Below are 19,562 nucleotides of genomic sequence, written 5' to 3'. Positions count from 1 at the left end.
ACTCCTATACATAAGTAAGATGCGATTTTTTTCACACTAATTGAAAAAAGTGTACTTTTTAAATATCAAAAATCAAAATTGACATATCTTTGTATGTTGACACTTAAGTATAATTGTAAACGAATATGTACATTTATAATATTAGAACACACAATAAAAGGTGTGTTATAATTTGATAGCATTTTTCTCCCTGTAGACAAAGAGAATTTTTAGAGTTTTGCTGCTAAACATTGTTTAAGATAGTTTTGCATGAAACCTTTTATGATTAATAAAATTAAAATTATAAAATTTGATGAGAAGAAATATTTCTCTGCTAAGTAATTATACATGTAGCAAACTAATTTTTTTTACAGGATGACAATTTGGATTTCTTCAATCAGGGCTTCCAGTAAAAAATATGACTTACAGAAAATTTTCAACAATGTCGTTATCTTTATTGTCATTTTAGCACCGCGGTTACAATTATACAATAAACGTTTCCAACATGAAAATTCAACTCGTATATATTGCTTAACCATTGAATTGGTAACTATCAAAATCCCATGAGTGATACAGTTTGTATGTATGCATGTATTTTTTTTTTCTATGAATGTAAGAAAAAACCATGGAGTCGTTTAAACAGATTGTGTATGTATTTTTTCTTCGTTTTTAATTTATTTGATCAATTTGAAAAATCGCTAAATTTACATCATGATTTTTAAGATCATTTAAATAAAAATAAAAAGTCATCTCGAAATGTGTCTTAATCGAACACGAGTGTACCTGATACTTATGACTGTTAACGAATTTCGGTAGAATTTGCAGTTTTAAAATTCATCAGTTGGTTGCCTTATGTAAATTTTGACATTCGATTGCCCTCTCACACACTCTTTACCAGGTTCTGAGCCTCATACATTCAAAATTCTGCACAGGAGAGTGTACAGTAAAAGGCTTCGGTGAATACATTGTAGACAATCGTTTCACATGTCAACCCAATATATAATGATCTGTGTAGATAATTAAAAAATGAACAAAAAGCATATATCGATAATCTTATATGCCGTATCAGGGACGTATATACGTCCCTGGCCGTATTCATCTATAATCTGGGTTCTGCACATGGGTTCAATGAAATTAAGTCGGGTTTGAAAAACAAAAATGTTTGAAAACATTTTCGGGTGTTAGACTAACCTTGATTTTCAATATGGTTGACCACAGTGAATCTTGCAACAAGAATCATTTTTTGGATATATAGTGTCAAAATAATATTTAAAATACATAGCAATGCTGATAAGGCAACGTTAACGTTTTTGGACTTTCAATCTGCAATGCATTTGTGTAGACATTGAGGAACACCAGTAAATTATCGCATATAAATTGGAATATACATAAACTTGACAAAACATGGCGTCTCCGTCTCATAAAATGAGCGAGGAAAATTTAGAGAAAAAGATGCTTAACGTCACTAATACCCAGGACAGCATCCAGAGTTTATCTCTTTGGTTAATTCATCACAAATCTCACCACAAACGGGTGGCAGAAGTGTGGCTAAAGACAGTCAAGAAAGGTAAGCAGTGAAACTGAAAGTAATATGTTTTCTGTGCAACTTTTAGGCGACTTGAGACTCATGCAGTTAGATTTAAAGATCTTGGAAAATGTTCACTATCTGCATGTATTTACAGCATAAAATGATTAAAATTAAGAGCAATGTATATAAAAGTATTAACTGTAAGTTGGCTGTTTGAAACAGCGAGGTACTTTATGTACATGTTACAGATTAGTTGGAAATATCTGTCATTTTCCAGGCCATTTCAATAGGGATTGGACGATCCACCGATGCACCAGTGCATCACGGTATTTATTTTGACGATATTTGGATCGATACATTTACCATTAATACAACGATACCTAAGCGAACGTTTTTTATTTTTTTATATCCGAGCTTCATATATCGGCTATTTTTAGTCCGCGCCTAAGATGAAAGTACAATGATGGTGGAAAACCTCGTAAAGTTGTCAAAACTGTTATGAAGCTAAATCTAGAGTGTGGAAAACGTTTGGATTACTTGTTTATGAAAAAGTAGTGTATACGAGACTAAAGCTTTTTGTAAATTGTGCAACGCTCATTTTAAATATAGTAAAATAACTTTGGACATGAGGTAATACATCGACAGATTGAATAAATTTTATACCCTTATTCATGTTTTCATTTAGTTGCGATGTATCGTGATATGTATCGTATCGCATCTCATGTATCGTGATATGTACCGAATCGGCTAAGTACAGTATCGTCCCAGCCCTAGTTTTCAACTATTTTGATATTTAACATGTTAGGTATAAGTCACTGTCAGAACCACGCTCAACCAGCACCAGTACGAAAACTGGAATTTCATCGGCTCTAATTCTTGACTCGCTTTAAATAAATATATATTTAAACTCAATAATTCTGCTTGAAATATAATTTTATTGCACATTTTGATGATCACACGGATAAACAATAGTGTTGTTGACCTACTTTCTTGCAAGATTTTAAAAATGCATGAAACAAAACAAATCTCAACAGATCGAAAGAATGTGTTCAATAGTCTGTTTATTGGATGTAAGGACCTATAAAAGCATTATTAGTTAGCCGTAATATCCTCATTTTATTAATTAGTTGTGAGTGAACATTTGATTTAAGTCTCAAATATTTAAAATCGAGCAGATGTCCAGTTCTTGTAATGGCTCAGGTTCTGACATTTTCCTGACATGTAATATATCAAAATTGTTAAAAAAGGCCAGGAAAAACGTCATATATTTTGGACTAGTTACATATTTATTTATTTTAAGGTCTATACCAATTAATGCCTGATGTACCTGTTCATTTTATTGCGGATCAAAGAACAAACAATCAATGGTCACAGTACATGTAGTTCATGTTCCTTAAAAAGATATTTTGACAAAAAGGAATGTGGTATGAAAGGGGTTTTGTATTTTAAATGTGCTTCTTTCTGGTCATCCATCTTGGATTAAAATGTGATATAGTTTATTTCTTTATTGTTTGTATTTTTGACCTTGATGCAAATGAAAACACATGTACTAATTGCAAATTTCAGTTTATTTAAAAAAAATAGGAATAGAGTAATACTTTAAATTTTTTTTTTTTTTCAGCATCCCCAAAGCATAAACTTGTATTGTTTAACCTGTGCAATGATGTGTGTCAAAATGGGAAAAGGAAAAAAGCCGGTGTTTACATTGAGAGCTTTAAGAATGTGTTGGCAGAAGCACTAGCTCATTCTCGGTAAATGATTCTTTGATTTTTTTTTTTTACACAATGAATGAACATTTATTCTATCACTGATATTGTCACGATCTAAGTTACAGCATGTATGTGTTGTTGGATCTACATGAAACTATGAGGAATTAGAATATTTCATGCAAGATTAAACTAGGTGTTTTGATTTTATTTTTGTTTGTGCACAACATGTACGTAAAACTAAACCTTTGTAAAGCATTCATATTAATCATTTAATATATATCAAACAATGTAAGTTTGTAATATTTTATTATTGTTTGAAAAAGTGTGTTTAAACTGCACACACAAAAGTTTGATTTTTACGATTATCTGAATGTCATTTCATTCTGTGTAACGTTTAGTCTTTGACTGTTGAGTCTGTAATACTAATGTTTATTTCTGTTGTTCATCAGAGACAAATCCATTCAACCAAACATTATTAGGATCCTGAAAATCTGGGGAGAAAGAAATATCTTTCCAAAAGCCTACCTGGCTGAAATGAATGATATTCTTACAAAAGGTAGGAGTTTTTGTATGATGTATGTTTATATTTAATACATGTAGAATTTATATTTTAAAAAAATGCAGGTCAAATCTCAAAGTGTACATCATTTTTTAAGCATATCAAAAGTATTTCGCAGTGTTTGCATTATCATATGTTTCTGTGGAAATGCTGACTATTCATTACTCTATCAGAATCCCCGGCACCAACCCCTGTTGCTAATGCTGCCATCAGCCCTGCCACTTCAGTGGGATCCACCCCTGTGACTCCTTCACAGACCTACAAACCAACAGCTAAAATTAAAGATGAAGAAAAGATACTTGCTGAATTCAAAGTAAGTAGGTTTAATTTTCTTTTTTAAGGTGTTAAGTTTAACAAAATGTTAGAAATTGATAAGTCTTTTTAATATCATGGTCAAAAAGATTTTAAGTCTCTTTGAATGAGAGTTTGTTTAATGTATTAAGGCATCACACCTTACTGCAAATTCATTTATTGTGAATTTTAAGGGACCACAGCAAAAAAACCTTCACTATGACTATAATTTGTTTATATTGAGTTTGTCAGAAATTTTTATTTGTTATAAAACAGTCACCTGGCATTGCTTCAAACTATCGTTAACTATAAAATCAATTATCATAGCTATTTATGAAAAAATATATTAAACCTCTTCACTTCATAATTTTAAAATTATCTGTATAATATATCAGTATTTGAATTTGAATATTTTATATGTTCTTATTCATCTTAAAATTTCTTGTATCTTCAATGAAAAATTTGTTATAGGTATGATAAATATAACATTAAAATTTTGCCAGCAGGGGTCTTAAATTTACTTTGTTATAGCCGTAAAGTGGTTATAGCCAATTTGTAATATATGACAATTTGCGGAAGGTTTATAAAAGAACTTTGAAGAGATATGAATAGGAATTTATTTTAGCTGTAAATTTGCTATATATCGTCTTCATTATATTCAAGTTCTGCTGTATTTTTATCATATTGATTGTGTAAATTTATTGTAATGTATCTTGCTATGTATACTATACCCTGTTTATCATGTTTATGTATCTTAATTATAGCCTCAGATAATGATTGAAAAAATAAACAGCTATAAAAGACTTGAAGGAGAAGTGGAACTCAAATTTAAGCAGATTTCAAGTCTTAAACTGGATGCTTCAAGTGTGGAAGCAGTTTCTCAACTAAAGGGTAATTCAAAATGTTCAACCAAGTCATATTACAAATTCATAAAACAATGCATTATTTAATTTCCTATGATATTTAATATGTGTTGAACTTGAAATTTTGTTTAAATTTTCTTAACTGCCATCACAATGTATATGCTTGCTCCTGGTATTAAATGCTATGACTGAAATAAATTCTAAATAGCTAGAGATCCATTTTGATTGTATTTTACATTTGATCTTGAACAGACAGAGCCCATGGGAAGCAATTCAGCCAACAATTTGAGGATTCATGTTCAAAACTAGAGAACTATGTATCAAGTGCTGAACAGCAGATCATGGAACAGAAGGTGATGATTGAGATGCTGGAACAGAGCCAAGTGTTCTACGACGAGCAGTATAGAGAGGCCAGGATCGTGGCTAATGTAAGTCAAGTCTTGAATGGTTAAAGAGTACTGTAAATTTCTAATTAAATGAAAGGAATTAAAATTTGGGTAAAATTGCAAGAGGCACATATTGAAGATTTTAAAATCTCGCTTTTATTTTTCTGATAGATGCAAACTAAATGAAACTATGATAAAAATTTGGTGTTTGCGATTTTATTTTCTGGCGATTTGATGCAAAACAGTTAAATCTCGAGAATTAAGTATTCGCAAAAAATAAGGAATCTACATTAGATGACACCCAGTATAACGGCTCTCTGTTCTGTTTAATTGGGATTTGACTGATGATTACTTGGTCAATAAAGTTATGAAATATCAAGAATTGAATTGTAAATGTCACTAAAGTTTCTGAAATTAAGTTGGGCAATTATAAGGCATATTAAATAATTGTATATTATGTGGTTAAGGTGTTTGGGCTTTATCAAGTTTAGTAAAATTGTCTTCAGCAGTCTTTTAAAAACATGACTGACCAGTCCATCTCTGCGAAATTTTATTTCTTTTTAACTGAGCAAACATAATCTTTGCTTGGGAGTTTTAATTGTCTTGACATAAATGGTCATGTCATTGACAAATCTTCAAAAAATACACATACCTGGTCCATCTTTAAAACAAACTTTGTTTAGTTAACATAGCTGTGAAAATACTATGAAAGCAAAGTTGTTGATATCTCAGAAGACCTATTAGAATATCGATTTTATTATGTTCTTAAATTTGTCAGGCCTATAAGAACTTTGGAACCAGAATCAATAACTTACGTAAGAAGTTGGAGGAACTGATGAAGTCTTTGCCCAGCCCTGTCCCCTCCCCGTCCTACGACGCCCCCTCCCCTGGTAATACCCCACCCCTGGAGGAGATTGACAACACCGAGGCTGTGGACATGGAGCTTGATGATGATGACAACGCTGCCCCGGACAACATTCTTGGTAAGCTGGCTTCTGCGTTGATTTGAGGGTTTATTTTCTCTGTATGTTGTTCTATGTCTAGGCCTCAGGGCTAGTAGGGCCTGTTTTCTTTTCTCTGTTTGAAGTGTTTTGGTATAGTAATATCGATGTATTAACTTCAAATGCTATTTATGGTAAACAGGTTCTTGCACATGATTGTAAGAGAAATTTATTTCAATTATTTTTACCTGTCAGTGTATGAAAAGATGATGTAAACTCTCTCTAAACAATTTAATAATTATTTTTCAGCCACACAGCAGCCTAGCAGCAGTGTTAACTCAAATCCAACCCATGGTGAGGTGTATGATCCAGAGGCAGCAATGAACTCTAAGTCGAAATATATTGGTATATATTTTAATGGATGTGACCTATGAAACAGTCAAATTTTACACAATAACTTATAAAGCAGGTATATGCTGTGAACTTGTTTGTATTTATTTTTTCAGCAGGACCAAATGCCTTAGAGTCACGCATTGCAACAATGATTCCTTCCCTCCCAACTGGCAGTGTGCAGCACAACCCAGTTGCCCCCTCTAGCAACATACAGCACAACGTAGATCCAAGAGCTCAGCTGCCCCTCCCTGCTGAAAACCCCCCAGTGTACATCCCGCCCAAACCAACCATCATTAAGGTGCTACAACAAGAGGGAGGTACCCCAACAAAGGATGAGGGAAGCTGTACTCCAGTCATGGATGAAAAAGAGGACTCACCCCCAAGATCTCACCAGAATCCAATCGACTTTCTGACTCAGATTCTATCTAAAACTCCGCAAACCTCCACCCCAGGTTCTAGTTTTCTCCAGAATTTATCTTTGCTTACAAACACAGTGAAATCCCAGTTTCAGCATAACAGAGAGGGTGTGAAGCAACCCCAGCCTATACAGCCTCCTCCTATAGAGGCACCCAACTCCTGGGCAGAATGGAAAGCTCAGATGAACCCTGAGCAGGTCCCTCAACCTGTTGCCCCTCCTATAAGGCTCCCACAACCTCCTCCTCTGCAGCCCCCAATGTTTTCACAAATGAATTCTAGGCCATCAGCACCACAGCCAATATCTGCACAAACTGCCACAATGGTTTCCCCTCCAGTTATCTCCCCATCAAGTGCAGTCAGACCACCCCCTCTTCAAGCTCCTCCACCTAGTTTTATGCGGCCACAGAATTCTAGCCCAGAGGCATGGAACCCTCGTCCACCTATCCCTCCCCAGCCTTTCACTGCACAACCAAATTTTTCTGCTCCTCCAGTTGGAGGTTTTCCAGGGGGTCAGGGTGATGGGATATCTCCAAACTGGACTTCACATAGTGCTCCAAAATCGGATCAACCTTCGCCTGGATGGAACCTGCCGTCAGGTGCTCAAGACCGCTCACAGTCTGTCTGGAACCAACCCACATCTGGGCCTTCACCAGTCAACAACTGGAATCCTCTCATCAAGAAAACTGATCAGCATTGGACAGACCAGAATGAGGGGTCTTGGAATCAGACATGGGACCAGAGTGAGGAGTCATCTGCATCTGATGCGCCAGCAACAAACGTGTCATCACTCCCTCCACCACCGAAGAGTATTCTAAGAAACCGAAAATCTAGTCTCAAGGAGGTGCCAATAACACCAAGTGAATCCTTAGAGGATTCTTCTCTCCCCAAACCCCCTGGTGAACCTCCCTCACCCACAGAGGGTAAATTCAAGTCGGCCATGAAAGATAAAGCAAAGAGTGCTCCTGATGATCATAGAGAGTTTCTTGAGAAGTTAAAAAGAAAAACAACAGGATCTGCTGGCAATAATTTAGTTTCTCCACCGGTCATGGAGGAAAATAACGATAAAGCAAAGTCAAATCTGTTCAATATTCCAAGTAATGCAGAAAATAATAATTCTGTCACAGAAGGGGAAGACCAGAGGGAGGAAGATGAGGAAGGGAGCATTCTAAAAATAGAAACTGTTAGAGTAGAACGCCGCTATCAGAGTAAACATGATGACATCCGCATGCCAGATAAACCAACAGTGAATAAAGACTATAGGTATGAGGACAACTATGAGAGACTTGAAAGACATGATAATGGGGGATATAGGGATGATTACGGACCCACAGTTCGAGGGGGTGGGGGGCAATCAGGACCTAGGTATAGAGCACCTGGTCCATACAGAGGGGGGCGTGACCCACCCTATAGAGAACCTCCCCACTGGGACAGGCCCGGGCCCCCTCCCCCTAGACATTATCATGATCAGTACAATGAATATAGACGGCCATACTATTACTGAATGTTCAGAGTGCTACACTTCTCTATGTCTTGCAGAAATTTGATTGGAAGAAATATGTAAAAATATTCAAAATTTGAATGTCTATGCATGAGAAGACATCTATTGTGCAGCTTTGAGATGTATGGTTATGTGGTACAGGAACACAAAATTTGTATCATTGTGAGTGAAAAAACTCCAAATATAATAACAACTGTTTTTCTCATTTGTTTGTCAAATCATCTTATCATGATTGTGTCATTCTTTGTTTAGAATTTCTTCGATGTTAAAAGCTGTTCATTAAATAGCTTTTATTTTAACGTGTGTTCACATTCTTTTTAAATCTGGTGCATACTGCCCGCCTGCTTGTTTAGTATACCATGAAATATCCCTACGTTCCATATGTTGTAATGACAGATGTGGTTGGAGTGAGGGATCTTTGAGTGTATAGATTATATCCAATAGAAAACAATTTTAATTACTGATCTTTTTTTAGATTTAAACGAAGCATATCACAATTTGAGCAGAAAATCTTTATATTTTAATTTTCCTCTTTTGGCTGAGTGTAATGAATTTGGGAAGCTTGTGCTATACCCTCTTTATCGACGTCCAGCAGTTTATAGGTTGAAGTTTTTTGAGAAAGTGGCCATATCTAAGGTATGATTGGTTCTATCGATAGATGATGCATTTTGTGATACAAATACACTTGACAGGCTCGGTCATAAGTTTGAAATGCTTAAGTATGTTAAGGTCTTTGAACCAAGCCCCTGGATCATAAAGCAGTTTTTGACTTGCTTAAATCAAAACTTGTACACTCGATTATGATTGAATACTTAAAAAAAAATGAAATGCTTTCAAAATGTGTCTCTATATTATGTTGATAGCTACAAATTTTAAGGGCAATTTTATGAATAATTGAATATATAGACTTAAATCTTAAAATGCTTCATGATCCTGAAACCTTATTAAAGTTTTTGTAGGAGGTCGCTTATCTAGTAGAACACTGTCTTAGGATGATTTATTCAAACTTGCATGACTGATTATACTATGTATATTGAATACGTAGCTTGTTTTAGAAACAGAGTGTATCTTGGTTATCTTTATGCTTATGCAGGTTTTAAGATTTTAGAACAACTGAAATTGTGTTTTTGTCTGTGATAATGTGGTAGTGGGTTGTCCCAAAGATAAACAAGTCAACTTAAGGGTTCTTCATTTATTCAGATGATAAAGGGATTAAAGGATTAAACCCTGTAATATGATGGATAGATAGCAGCATAAAAACGATCAATGATTACAATAAGTTTCAGCATAAAAATATACAATCATATTCAAATATACATTCATAAAATACATTACTGCTCAGAGTTCATTGATCAAACTATTTGTAAAGAAGGATATCTCTGATTATAATGCATCATACTTTCAGCGTCAAGAAAAGTTACTACCCTTGAACACTATTTACAAAAATATAGAAATATCCTCTATACCATTATCAATATTTGATTAAATAAAAACATGAACTTTCAATGTAGCTCCTTTGTAGATTGCATTATATCAAGATACATATAATAAACATAACATAAACAAGTAAAATATTTTCTGATCGATTGGTTTTTTGAAAAGATGTTAACTGATTTTTTTCCTACACATTCCTATTTCTCCACCCCTCCCCCATTGTTGCCCCACACGCGGGGATTGTGGTTTGGACAAGTTGCAGCTTTTCTGACCAATTGGTTTTTGAGAAGTTTTATTTTTAAAATGTTGCATTTCAAATGATTCTTTATTTTTCCCCTTTAAAGAGGATGTGACCCTTTTAAAGAAAGTTTTAACTTAATCCCTTCTATTTACCTATGAATGCTTGTGTCAGGTTTGGTTGAAACCAGTCCTGTGGTTTTGGAAAAGAAGTTTAAAATATTAAAGTTTACTCACAGACATACAGAAGGACAGACCAAGAGACAGACGGACAACGGGCGCCGGACAAAAAGTGACCAGTGGAGCTCACTTTAGCTTTAAGCTCAGGTGAGTTAAATGGGTTGTTAGAATAAAAATGTCATGAAGTTAAGTGTTGAAGCCTCGAATATATTTTAAAATGTTTGGACAAACGCATGTATCATTTGTCAAATATTCGTATGAATTGAAGTTTCCCAGTAAAAATTTAAATCTGTTACATGACATTCATCTGGAAGTTAACTCATGCTAGAATAAAAATGGAATCTGTTTTTGATGAATTCGATATAAATGTATGATTTTTAATGAACGCAAGCTGCTTTAAAACATGTCATTGTTTCATACTATTTGAATCTCAAATTATGACACAAGCTATAAATCATGGATTGATGTAATATAATAGTCAGGATTCTGGAATAAAATAATCGAATGAAATCAAAAACAACCTAGCTACAATGTGCTTTCTGACACCACGATTAGGAGATCACCCATTACTAAGTCCTGGTAAGGCATGAATTTCTTTAATCATTTATTCATCAACACCCCTCCACAAATTTAAAACCACGTTTCCTCATGATGATGTTATTCCAAATTTATTAAACACACTAATCAGGATTTTAATTAAAATGTTAATTTATGGTGTTCCGATGTATATGGGGCTAATTTGACCTTTGCACTTTCGCCTTTAGACAGAAGATGTGAGCGTGCAAAGTTGCGAAGTCGAAGGAGCGAAATTGCGAAAGCGAAACGAAGGTGCGAAAACGAGAATGCGATTAAGTCAAGCGAGATAGTAGTATCGCTCCTTCGCATTCGCCTTTTCATCTTCGCGCTTCACAGTTGCATCTTCGCACTTTCGCTCCTTCGACTTTACAACTTCGCGCTCTCGCATCTTCGCCTAAAGGCGAAAGTGCAAAGGTCGAAGTGGCCCCATCGGAATACCTTAATCCAATGAAAGCTTGAACTAAACGTAACTATACCAAAAACACTGTGCCGGATAATTATGCCAGTGCGAAGGTGGCACTTTTGCTCCCGCCTAAGAATAAATATCCATTTATACCAAATTATAGACCATTGTCTAGAGAATACTGGAATACAACCACTTTTGTTTTTAGCGTGTCTCACCTGACAGGTGAGATATTTACCTTTAAAAATTAATATCCCATTAGAAAATGAAAATTACCATAGGAAAAATAATTTTCATACAGGAAATGTTGAAAATCCTATAGTATTTTCTAAAAATCTTATGGAGATTATATTTCCGATAGGAGAAAAGCATTTCCTGCAGGAAATCGATTAAGACAGGCATTTTTCCTACAGGAACTTAAAATTTCCTATCGGACTTTAAAATCCTATGGAGTTTTGTTCAAATCCTATCGGAAGTTTTTTTTAATTCCGGTAGGAAATTTCAAATATCCTATAGAAATTTTGGTTTTCCTATGGAAAAAATATTTCCTGTAGGATTTTTTTTAAATGTAAATATCTCACCTGACAGGTGAAATAAATTATAACAAAGGTGTTCTAAAGTCTTTCAGCAATGGTCTATCATATGACATGTTTGAATTTTTCGATCCATGAAGCTTACACGTGTGCAAAATTGCCACTATGGCACTGGCATAATTATCCGGCACAGTATTTACTTTAAAGCTCATGTTTAAGGTTTACTTAGTGCAGGTGTAAACTTGTATACAAAACTGCCATTTTAAATGAAATATTCAGAAAATCGGTAAAAGATCAGGACTTAGTCATATTCGACAAATAATATTATATGCAAATGCCCGCAGTTTCTCTAAAGTCGCTAATTGTGCATTATGTATAATTTCAAATATATTATATTGTTAGGTAAAGGTATATTTTCATATTATATCAATTTGACGTGATTTTGAATGATGTCAAGATAACGAAGAAAGTCTCCCTCATTGTCTTCGTTAGTGCTTTTCCTTAAAGTATTACATTTGTTATTACCAATTTTCTGCACGCGAGTTCTATGAAACAACTCGGTTGATTTCCATGAAATTTTCAGATTTGATTGATGATAATCGAACATTAAGGTCCTTCAACAATTGGTGCACGAATACTTTAAGCCCTTTTGGCGCACGAGCAGAGAAGCGACAAAATATTCGTGCGACCGAAAAAATAAGATATGAATCGTAAACTGTTGCCGAAATAATCGCATTTGAAAAAGTATTCGTATGAAACTAGCACGATCAAAGCGAGCGTTGTGCGATGTAAACGCATTGAATCTTGCGATATATCTTGCGTCTATATGGGACTCTTATACAATGAAAGCGACTGCTGAAAGATAATGCGATAGGATCGCGCGAGAGAACAGGTGATCGGACGATTGAACGTGCATCAATGCGATTGGACGAGCGATCATGCGTTCCATGGTACGAATGCTCGTGCGAGTCAGGGAGGGTATATATACCGCCCATTTCCGACGCTCTTTAGTATAGCTGAAAGCGAGAGAACATGTCGCCCAAGAAGAAACAGAGATGCAGCAGCATTTTTATTATTCCTCAATATGATTATTCTATTATTATTTGATTGGTCTAGAAGTCACGTGACAGGGCGATTTCATAAGGATATGAGCATAAGATGTAGACAAATATGATTAAATCAAAAATATTCAATCATGATGATTCTCTTTCTATCACAAAACCAACTTATCTATGTATGATTCCGTAACATAGGAAATCAAACAATCACGACATACTTGCTATTGAGGTAAAACAATTTTTAGAAATCAGCGTATTCTGTATAATCATATGTTGTTCATGATAATAAAACGTTTATTGCATTGGTGTTCAGGGAATATTAAGATTTATTCCCCAGAAAAACAAATTTCCCTCGGGCGAAGCCTCGGGAAATATGATTTTTCTTGGAGAAATAAATCTTCAAATTTCTCTCACCATCATGCAATAAATGTAATTTGTTAATTGAGGTCTGAAACAGAGATGTTTATACAGGGTATATATACTAGTGGCAAAGCATATTGAGGCTGATAAGTCGTGCAATGATAGTAAAACGTTGCAAGATTACATGAGACACATTGAGCAACAGTCTCATGGTTGCAAAACACACGCATACTCGTATACAGCAGCGATTCATCTTACGACCTTTAAAAATTGTGCATCATTCTTGCCAGTGCACAAAACGTTGTAAAACGTTCGTACTAATGTTTGCTCGTTTCACTGCGATTATTTGGATCGCATTCGGTCGCGTCTGAATGGTGTGCATGTCTACTATTTGAGGAGACTTGATGCGAACACTAAAACGCAGTCAACGAATGCGATAGCTCGTGCAACGTATGTGAGAGCTCGTGCAACGTACGCATGAGAGAGCTCGTGCGAATCTAAAAAAAAATTAGATCGCAAAGTGTTGTAAAGTGCTCGTGCACCAATTGTGAAAGGGGCTTTACAACAATTTGTAATCAGAATGATTTAGCTTCGCAGAAGCTCTCCCATACGTTGCACGAATTTTTGCATTCGTTTTATTGGTCGCATCAAGTATCCTTAAAGCCCTTTTCATAATAATTGGCGCACGAACAGAAGCGACAAAATATTTGTGCGACCGATAAAATTATATATGGTCATTATTCGTAAACTGTTGCCAATATAATCGCACATGAATAAGTACTTGAAAGAAACTCACACGATTCACGACCGTTGTGCGACGTCAACACATCGAATCTTGCAGTTATATATCTTCCGTCATTATGCGACTATTGACAATGAAAGCGAGTGTAGCAAAATGATGATAGGATCGCACGAAAGACCAGTTGATCGGACGATTGAACGTGCACAAATGCGGCACTCGTCCGATCATGCGTTTCATCGTACGAATGCTCGTACGATTCAGACAGCGATATATATACTACCAGTTTCTGACGCTCTTCAGTAGAAATAGTTGAATACAAGAGAAGATACCGCCTAAGATGATCACAACATCAAAAGCCAGAATCAAGGTCAATTGTGGCCTGAAACTTTTTGTCACTTAGCGGATTAAGATTTGACGAATTCATATGTCTCATATTATCTCTTTATTACCACAACATTGTTGGGGCGAATTTAAGAGGAGGCAAAATCATACGCAGAAGTGAAAATATCACGGGGCGAACATAACCCTGTATCTAGAATATACTCGTGGCAAAACATGGTTACTGAAACCGATAAATCTTGCAATGATAGTAAAACGTTGCAAATTAACACGAGAGACGTTGAGCAACAGTCTCATGGTCGCACAAGACATGCATAAACAGCTGCAATTTATCTTACGATCATTAAAAATCGTGCATAGCTCTTGCGTGTACACAAAACGTTGTAAAATGTTCGTACTAATATTTGTGCTTTTCATTGTAATAGAATCATTTTAACAAGAGCTTGGACTTTGGGTAGTTGTGTCAAACTGCATTGTGACGTAGGCCTGTTTATTTCATTGCTGGCATTACAGCTATGGCTCTTTGAAATCAACAAGATTTGTCTAGCCTTTGAGCTAAGACTACATACGTATTTCGCTTGAAACCAGCGTCATTTTAACTTGTTGTGACGCAAGAAATGGATGTTTACATCGTACTGAAAGTCCAAGGTCGTGTTAAAATGGTTTTAATTTGGATCGCATTCGGTCGCTCTTAAATAGTGTGCATGTCCACTATTTTGAGGAGACTTTCATGTCCACTATTTTGAGGAGACTTTCTGCAACAAGAAAAACGCATGCAACGAATGCGATATCTCGTGCAACGTATGAGATTGCTCTTGAGAAGCCAGAAATACCGATCGCAAAGTGTTGTAAAGTGCTCGTGTGCCAATTGTGAAAAGGGTTTTAAGTAGTGAACACTTACACTATTCAGACGCGACCGAATGCAATCCAAATTACCCCAATGCAACGCACGAACATCAGTACGAACGTTTAATTTTACAGCGTTTTTTGTACTTGCAAGGTCGTAAGATGAATGGCAGTTATCTATGCATGTGATTTGCGACCATGAGACTGTTGCTCAACGTGGCTCATATAATTTTGCAAAGTTTACCATAATTGTACGATATATCAGCTTCAGTATACATACCCTGTATAAGGATATCTGATTCAGACCACAATTGACCATGGATGCCTCTGCACAAAATCCTCCTCGCATTCAACTATGTCTACTGAAGAGCGTCGGAAACGGGCGGTATCATTGTGCAACAGTCACATTTATTGACGCCAAGATATATCACAGGGATTTAATGTGTTTGCATCGCACAACATTCGTTCTGGATTTCGCACGAATTGTTTTTCATATGCGATTATTTAGGTTAAAATTTATGATTCAAATCTAAATTTTTTGATTGCACAAGCATTTGGTTGCTTCTGATCATGCGCCAATTGTGAAATTAATTGAAATTTTTTAGTTAAGTAAGTTACTTCCTGTGTCGAGATATTGTTTTTTTTTTAAATAGAAATTTAAAGGGGAAAGTTTATTCACATCTCCCAAACAGTTAGATATATATAGCTTAATTTGAAAGGATTATAGACAAAAGATTAAAGTGCAGAATAGATTAAAAAAATGTTGAAGCTCGGTAGGACCCAAATATCGAGATCCATTCAGAGTTTCGATTTTCATGTATTAGTCATAGTATCTCCCGTATTGATAACATTTTGTTTAAACATATGTAACAAAATAGGTATAAAATCGCAAGAGCTTTCATTTGATATCTGAAAAAAGAGAAGGTCTTTCAAATTTAAAATAGATTTGACGTCTAGTCTAGTACTATTTAGCCAGAAAAAAAACTTTTAATGGCAAATAATTAATATTTGGTCCAGCATGGTTTTTAAACATAATTAAAGTGTGCTGATTCCAAAAAAAAATATGCTGGCCTTCATGAAAATGGCGTTAGGTAGCTCAAAATGGCGATTCAAAATGGCGGACAACCAAATTTTATATTTTTTTTCTTAAAGTCTTTTCATTATTGACAAACAATAATGAAATGATCCAGCTTAGTATTTTATCATATCTAAAGAGTGACAAAATTTGCTGGCCTTCTCCAAAAAGCGTTAATTAGGTCAACATGGCGATTCAAAATGGCAGATACCGAGATTTTATAATTTTTTTCCTAAAAAATTTAAACTAGGGAAAACGCATAAAAAAATAATAATTCGGTCCAGCAAAGTTATTTTTGCATATTATTTAAGGTGTGCTTAGTCTGAAAAAAATGCTTGCTATGACAAAAATTTATTAGGTCAAAATGGCGGTCAAAATGGTCGACAGGCAAATTCTATAATTCACTTAAGTCTTATAAATTGAGTAACAAAACGATTATAATTTGGTTTAGCATAACATTTTATCATAACTAAGGTGAGCTGAGTCCAACAAAATATGTTGATAGCGATGGATAGCCAGATTTCACCATTTTTCGTCTAACAGTCTTTTAAATGGAAAAAAAAATAACAATACAAAATCACAAATTGGTCTAGCAAACTTATTTATCATAATTAGGTTGTGCCAAGATTGATGAAATGTGTTGGTCTTCATGAAAATAACGTTAATTTTGTCATAATGGCAATAATTCAAATTGGTGTACTAGTATACTAGTAGCCACATTTCATTAATCTCTATATAGACTCCTAAAGGCCTCTTAAATGGGGAAAATGTTTGAATATGATAATTTCAATACTAGTGATGTAACTGACAATCAAATTTGAACACTTGTAGAAATAGAAAAAAACTCCACCAGCTTTTATTTGGGAAAAAAATTCTGTTTTCCCTTATTAATAAGCTACAGTATATAATTATGTTATTTATACAATCTTTTTTTGAATGATAAGATTGTGATTTGAAATTTGCAAATGTTTTTACCCGGGAAGTAGGCACGTTTACATTCACACATAAAGGTTCTGCAACCTGAGGGGCAGTTGCAAGCTATCAAATCTAAGAAAGCTTAAGGTATAAGATCTTAAGGTCATTAGTTCTAGCAACAAACAACCATCACTTAATTATTTTTATCCCATCTCGGCTGGGCATGGTAATATGGGCATGCTTATTTATGCCTGTCTCCCTATCATTGCCTTGGTGTGTGTTTTTGTTTCCTAAGCAATGTAAGGCAAATCCTAAGTTGTGACATATTCCCGGGCTTTGATTTTAGGAAGAAAGCAAATTAAACCGTGTTAGTGGGCAATGTGTCTTGGTTATCCACGTAACTAAAGAATTTCTCGAACTCTTTGATTTTCAGGTCAGTTAATTCCCCTTTTCATACTTGTTTCTGTTCACTTATTCACTTATCAGTGAATGAAATGAACCAAGTGCTAATTCAAAGTTCTATAAAAGGGGAAAAGGGGAAAATTTTCACTTCAACAACATTGACAGGGATGTTTATCGGCTTTAAAGAGGTTTATACATCCATCAGCAAACTTAGTTGTGAGGATATGTTGCAAATTAACACTGGCATGGTCTAGCTATAGCATAAAAAAGCCTCAACCTTTCCTCTGAATATGGACACGCATTGCTATACTTTCCTCAGCACATTTGGCCAAACATACTCGTAGACAGCTTGGTTCCTTATACAATATATAAATTGTCCCTAGTTATGTTGAAAAGAGAAAAATTCTTTGGGTTGCCCAAAACATATTGCGCATACTTATTACTATATACTAGACTTTGACCCGTGCGTGCACGGGTTGACATTGCATATGATATCATTTAATATTTATTCGTTTGATGAGATATCGGCGCTTCTGATTGGTTAAAAAATTTCTTTGATACCTGCATCAATAAAAATTTTGCCGGATCTACTTTTCACAACTGTTCTAATCTAACACTATTTATAGAACGGGAATTTCCAAGATAAACACTGTCAACAAAATGTAAAGTTGTGTCTGTTTTATTGTCAGCAAACAAAATGCAACCTTGTGAATATAAAAACTTGAAAGTTTAACCTTCAAAAATAAATAAAACACATTATTTGATTCACGAAATAGAAAATTAAGTGTCTTCTCACGATTTCGTCTGCTTGAGATCAGTCAACTTTTACAGCGAGGCTGGCTGTTCCTTTTCCAGGAATATTATAACGAACATATAGGCCTATAAACTTTCACGGTAACACTGCTGTTCAAATTTGGTAACTATAATTTTTAAATTTTCACACGTACATGATCGGTCATCAGAATAAGCGTCGTAAAGAAAAGCTATGAGTAATGCATCAACTCCTTCGGCGCAGTCCAAACGGCAGATATACCATTTAAGTACATCATTGGCTTGCTAGTTACCACAACGTTTACAAAAGTCGCTTATACATACTATTCTTTATCGACATATCAACTATTTTCGTCCACGATCGCCTCTCCTTGGATGGTTATGTCCAGTTGCATATTCCAGCGATCTCACATGATAACTAGTTTTATTACGAATTTTTCAGCACAGTGAATAATATCACAAGCTATCGCATGTATTTTCCTTTTGTTTTCAATTCAGCCGGTTCAGATTTTAACTCACTATTTTTGTTTAATCCATTAATTCAACTCAGTAGCTCTGCATCAGCTGAAGGCGCATTCATTTTGAATATTGTTGCTGTTGTTGTTTTGTATTCATACGCGCCGCTTAATTTACATTATTTACATTTTTGATCAATGACACTTAACATTTTTTCATTTGAAAATGTTTTATTAAATGATAAGAAATGAAGATAATAATTTTTCTATTGATCGACGTATCAAAGAAAAAATTGACCGGAAAACTTTTTCATCAATGCGCTACGCGCATTGATGAAGTTTTCCGGTCAATTTTTTCTTTGATACGTCGATCAATAGAAAAATTATTATCTTCATTTCTTAAATCGGGCATTTACAAAATAGGTACATCGAAACACCGTATATTGTTGACATTTACATAACCAAACTTCAAGCCTACAATAATTCTATTAATTTCACTATACTCTGCTGAGTTGGAATAATCTAACTGTGTCTCGGGAAAGGCCTTCACCACAATTAAAATGCCTCCCATATACCCGTAATGTAGCAGAAAATTGCAGAATCGCTCCAAAACAATTAAATTGGTGAAAATTAATAAAGTTGCATTGAAAATAACAGTCAAATTGTTCACAA

The 19,562-nt window shown here is 34.9% G+C and overlaps 2 protein-coding genes across 4 annotated transcripts in view; both read left to right on the top strand.

Moving 5' to 3' along the window:
- The first annotated feature begins 1,149 nt into the window (after window positions 1-1,149).
- Window positions 1,150-8,863, top strand: LOC105340353 (regulation of nuclear pre-mRNA domain-containing protein 2). The gene is made up of 9 exons (XM_066087527.1): window positions 1,150-1,546; window positions 3,129-3,258; window positions 3,666-3,772; window positions 3,949-4,088; window positions 4,831-4,957; window positions 5,182-5,357; window positions 6,094-6,298; window positions 6,566-6,661; window positions 6,763-8,863. Exons 1-9 carry the CDS (start codon window positions 1,384-1,386, stop codon window positions 8,565-8,567), a joined length of 2,949 nt encoding a protein of 982 aa, XP_065943599.1. The 5' UTR covers window positions 1,150-1,383; the 3' UTR covers window positions 8,568-8,863.
- Window positions 8,864-10,901: 2,038 nt separating this feature from the next.
- LOC109617108 (organic cation transporter protein-like) overlaps window positions 10,902-19,562 on the top strand; it is a 35,578-nt gene continuing 26,917 nt past the window's right edge. The window contains exon 1 of one of the 3 annotated variants that reach the window (XM_066087616.1): window positions 10,902-10,994. The gene's annotated coding sequence lies outside the window, so the exon portion shown is untranslated. Of the gene's footprint in view, window positions 10,995-15,474; window positions 15,781-19,562 lie in introns of those variants that run through there. The other 2 variants (XM_020072253.3, XM_034470976.2) reach the window with 2 other exon arrangements.

This window comes from Magallana gigas, chromosome 6, assembly GCF_963853765.1.
Source record: "Magallana gigas chromosome 6, xbMagGiga1.1, whole genome shotgun sequence".
Classification (NCBI taxonomy): Eukaryota; Metazoa; Mollusca; class Bivalvia; order Ostreida; family Ostreidae; genus Magallana; species Magallana gigas.
This window is presented reverse-complemented; position numbering and strand designations above follow the sequence as displayed.

Excerpts from the sequence above, each read along its gene's own strand:
- LOC105340353 (XM_066087527.1), top strand. The coding sequence starts at position 1,384 with ATGGCGTCTCCGTCTCATAAAATGAGCGAGGAAAATTTAGAGAAAAAG. Across the intron at positions 3,773-3,948 it reads GAATGATATTCTTACAAAAG|AATCCCCGGCACCAACCCCT; the intron begins GTAGGAGTTTTT and ends TTACTCTATCAG. Across the intron at positions 4,958-5,181 it reads AGCAGTTTCTCAACTAAAGG|ACAGAGCCCATGGGAAGCAA; the intron begins GTAATTCAAAAT and ends GATCTTGAACAG.